This window comes from Anopheles cruzii, unplaced genomic scaffold, assembly GCF_943734635.1.
Source record: "Anopheles cruzii unplaced genomic scaffold, idAnoCruzAS_RS32_06 scaffold02429_ctg1, whole genome shotgun sequence".
Lineage (NCBI taxonomy): Eukaryota > Metazoa > Arthropoda > Insecta > Diptera > Culicidae > Anopheles > Anopheles cruzii.
In genome coordinates, this window is record NW_026456014.1 from 1 (window position 1) to 3,221 (window position 3,221).

Here is a 3,221-nt window from a genome sequence, read left to right on the forward strand (position 1 = left end):
TTTACGGACCGTGTGGAAAAGAACCAGTTAGAATTAAAGTAACTTTTGACTTTCAGTTTGCCTTTCGCTACAAATTATTAATTCTTCTAATGGATCAGTGTGACATCGATTAATTCGCAGTGACATCTATACGAAAGCTTCTTTTTATTCCAGAGCTTTACGAACGATGCCTCAACAGAAAAGCCAACTTTTGAATTTATTGTTTTTTCGTTCAAATGACGGTTTTAATCTCTTGGGAGAAATTACTGTTTACTTTTACTTATTACTTATTACTTAATTACTGTGCGAATTGCCATTACTTGTTTTATTGACACGGCGAAATTTGTTCAACCTTTGTTCCGCAATAGATCACAGAACACAAACTTTCAAATATGTCTTGTGATTTGTCATGACGAGTCTTTTTAACTCAAACGGCTCGAAATCGATTGGGATCATCGAGAACTTCCTCTCCTTCGGATTTTCCTTTGAGTATCGTCACAAATTATAAATCTACTTTTGTTATATACGTTTGAAAATTATCTTTTGCATAAACTAAAATTCACAGTCATTACATCGATCGACCCCGTACGCAGTTACCAAGGTGAGACCCGAATAGATAAACGGTACTTGGACACTTATGCGAGCCTCATAGTTTTTAAAGCACATGAACGCTAACCGGCAATCAGCCAGCCATCATTGTTTGATCTACCACGGGCATAGCTGATATGGCGCCTTCGAACCGATCTCACATTAGCTGGCCATCCTAATTAATGGCTTGTATCGCTAATAAACGTCCGAAAATGGGATTTCGAGGGATCGCGGCTTTTGATTATGCTGTTTGACCATGCGCCTGCCCATCGTCCGCCCCGAGTGTTCGCTTCACGCACAAAGCTTCGGCTTACAGTTTCCTTGCTAAAATCCGTGTAAAATGGTTAGTATCTAAATGGCGTAGTTAACCACGGCTTGATATTAATGATTTCCTTCAAATACACAGGAGTCTTCAATAAAAGTAACGCCGAAAATGCCTACCACGTTCAACGAGTTTACGGGTTATATGGCACCGCGGGATGAAAGTTGTGTCGCTCAGCTGCAATCCGTACATCCGCTTAAGCAATCGGAGCAAAATGTAAGTGTTTCTTTCTTGTCCTCCGGAGCGACCAGAAGGAATATGGTTTTCATATGTGATGTTCTTTCAGTACGCCCAACATTCTCACAACCTCAACATGCAGATGCTTCGTAAACGCGAAGGGCTGGCGGCCCCACTCAAACTGACGATGGAGCTGAAGGCGGTCTCGAAAGTCGGTCATCTTCCGTTCCTTCCGTCCACCAACGTGGCTCGGGACGTGCTGACTGGACGGGATGAAATGATCGAGTTTTCGGACATTTACAACACGGAAGAGCATCAAGAGATCATGCGTCAACCCCACGCCGTTATGGAGAAAACGTTGGGTATTCATTAAGGGTCACCGCAAACAAAAAAATATATGAATAAATCGTTCTATCAGTTGGCGAGTAATCAATAAGTCGGCGAGTAATTTGGGCTTCAATCAGGAGAAACGTATTACTGGGGGGGCCGGGAGAAACGTATATCGTAGCGTGTGGACCGGGCTTAAGACTAGGGAGTGATTAGAGAAGTCAAATTTGGTGTTTTCTTTTTTGTTAATATGTCGCATTTTTGTAATAAAAGATGTACTCTTACTATTTACCACACTAGCAACGCACTGCGTCTTCTATAAACCTTATTAAGTTCACTAGATGTTTGTTGTAACAACGATGCACATGTCTTAGTACACATTGCATTTCATTAGTTCGCTGCTGCGGTTTGATTTTGCTATAGTTCCAAAGACGGTCTTAAGAAGATAAGGTCGAGCTTCCAAAGAAATGGCTGTCAGTTGTTTTTCGGAGTGTATTTCTTGTCCTAGTTCGTATTCGAAACTGTTGCCAAATTATTTTCTCTACACGCCCTGTCACTGCCCGATGCGAGACCACCTTCGTCAGCGATCCGATGGGTTGTTCAGCAAACCGAAGCGCTTCAAAACCACTCAAAGGATCCACTACTTGGCTAGTCCACGGTGGGTTCGCGCTAAGTTTTCTCGGCACGCTGTGGTTGCTCGCAGACAAGAGACCGAAATTGTGCGCTCGTATAAAGAACCGTATGCATCGCGACGCATCCAGCAGTTAGCCTTACCACGAGTCCGGAATCTGATCGCCTTAGACCAGGAATACCGACAACTGTTAGCGCCAAAGCGCCAGGAACAGTTGAAGAAAAAGATAAAGCAAAGTTCCACCACCATTTACTCTCAGCTGGCGGGCGTGGAGCTTCCGAAAATTAATGGTCCAAAAGGCATGTCGCCGGATGAATGGCAAAGACATAAGGATTGGTTGGAATTGCGTGATTACCAAGTTCTTTCTTCGTTATCTTTTTCAGATTTGAAAAAGATTCCTTTCGTCAAACCAGCCGCCCTGAAGGCAACCGCATCGGAGCGTACAATCAAGCTTGCCGAACCCATCGAACGACGACGGCGAGCGAAAGGAAAACAAGTGGAGGAAACACGCATTCCGGAGAGTGCCTTGAAAATTCAAGCATCGGATCGACTATTAGAGTTGGCCACGCCGAAACGCTACATAAATATAAACGAAAACCTAGGCAATCCGTTCAGAGTGCAACCAAATGCGCTCAAAGCGAAGGCTAGCGATCGTCTAAAGGAGCTCGCTAAACCAAAGGCGAAAAAATAACGCGTTGAGGATTGGACCATGAGAATCGTGTATGGCCGAGGGCAAACTAAATTGTTTATTGTCGTCCAGCAAGGATACAGGAGCTACAGCCGAGTGCTACCATTTGGAGCGGTATGGGATATTACAAAATTAGATTCTTACAAATTTAAATTCTTTTCAGATCCAAAGAAACGTAAGACCACCAACGGGGGAGGACGTGTATTCACTCGGCTTCGAGAACTACACCGAACCATTGAAGGTTTTCCTCAGCAAATATCGAGAGGTAAAGTGCACGAAAATCAACCTTTTTTCTCATGCATGCATTAACCTTTTTTCTCTTTACCCCAATTTCCTCCATCAAGACCATTGCTGCTGAGCGGCCAAGTTCGGACGAGTCCGTGAGGGTATCTATTTTGGCTCAGAGTCTACGTAGCAAGTCAGTATCTGGTGGACCACACGGTCCGTAAAATATAAAACGTAAAAAAAAATAAGGCGTGACATCGATCAGCTTGTGTCAAAACCTTTGT

The 3,221-nt window shown here is 43.7% G+C and overlaps 2 protein-coding genes across 2 annotated transcripts; both read left to right on the top strand.

Moving 5' to 3' along the window:
- The first annotated feature begins 870 nt into the window (after positions 1 to 870).
- LOC128276781 (proteasome maturation protein-like) lies at positions 871 to 1,487 on the top strand. Its single transcript, XM_053015241.1, has 3 exons — positions 871 to 910; positions 974 to 1,105; positions 1,176 to 1,487. The coding sequence occupies exons 1-3, from the start codon at positions 908 to 910 to the stop codon at positions 1,437 to 1,439; spliced, it is 399 nt and encodes a 132-aa protein (XP_052871201.1). The 5' UTR covers positions 871 to 907; the 3' UTR covers positions 1,440 to 1,487.
- Positions 1,488 to 1,860: 373 nt separating this feature from the next.
- LOC128276782 (uncharacterized) lies at positions 1,861 to 2,715 on the top strand. Its single transcript, XM_053015242.1, has one exon. It carries the CDS (start codon positions 1,861 to 1,863, stop codon positions 2,713 to 2,715), a length of 855 nt encoding a protein of 284 aa, XP_052871202.1.
- The last annotated feature ends 506 nt before the right edge of the window (positions 2,716 to 3,221 follow it).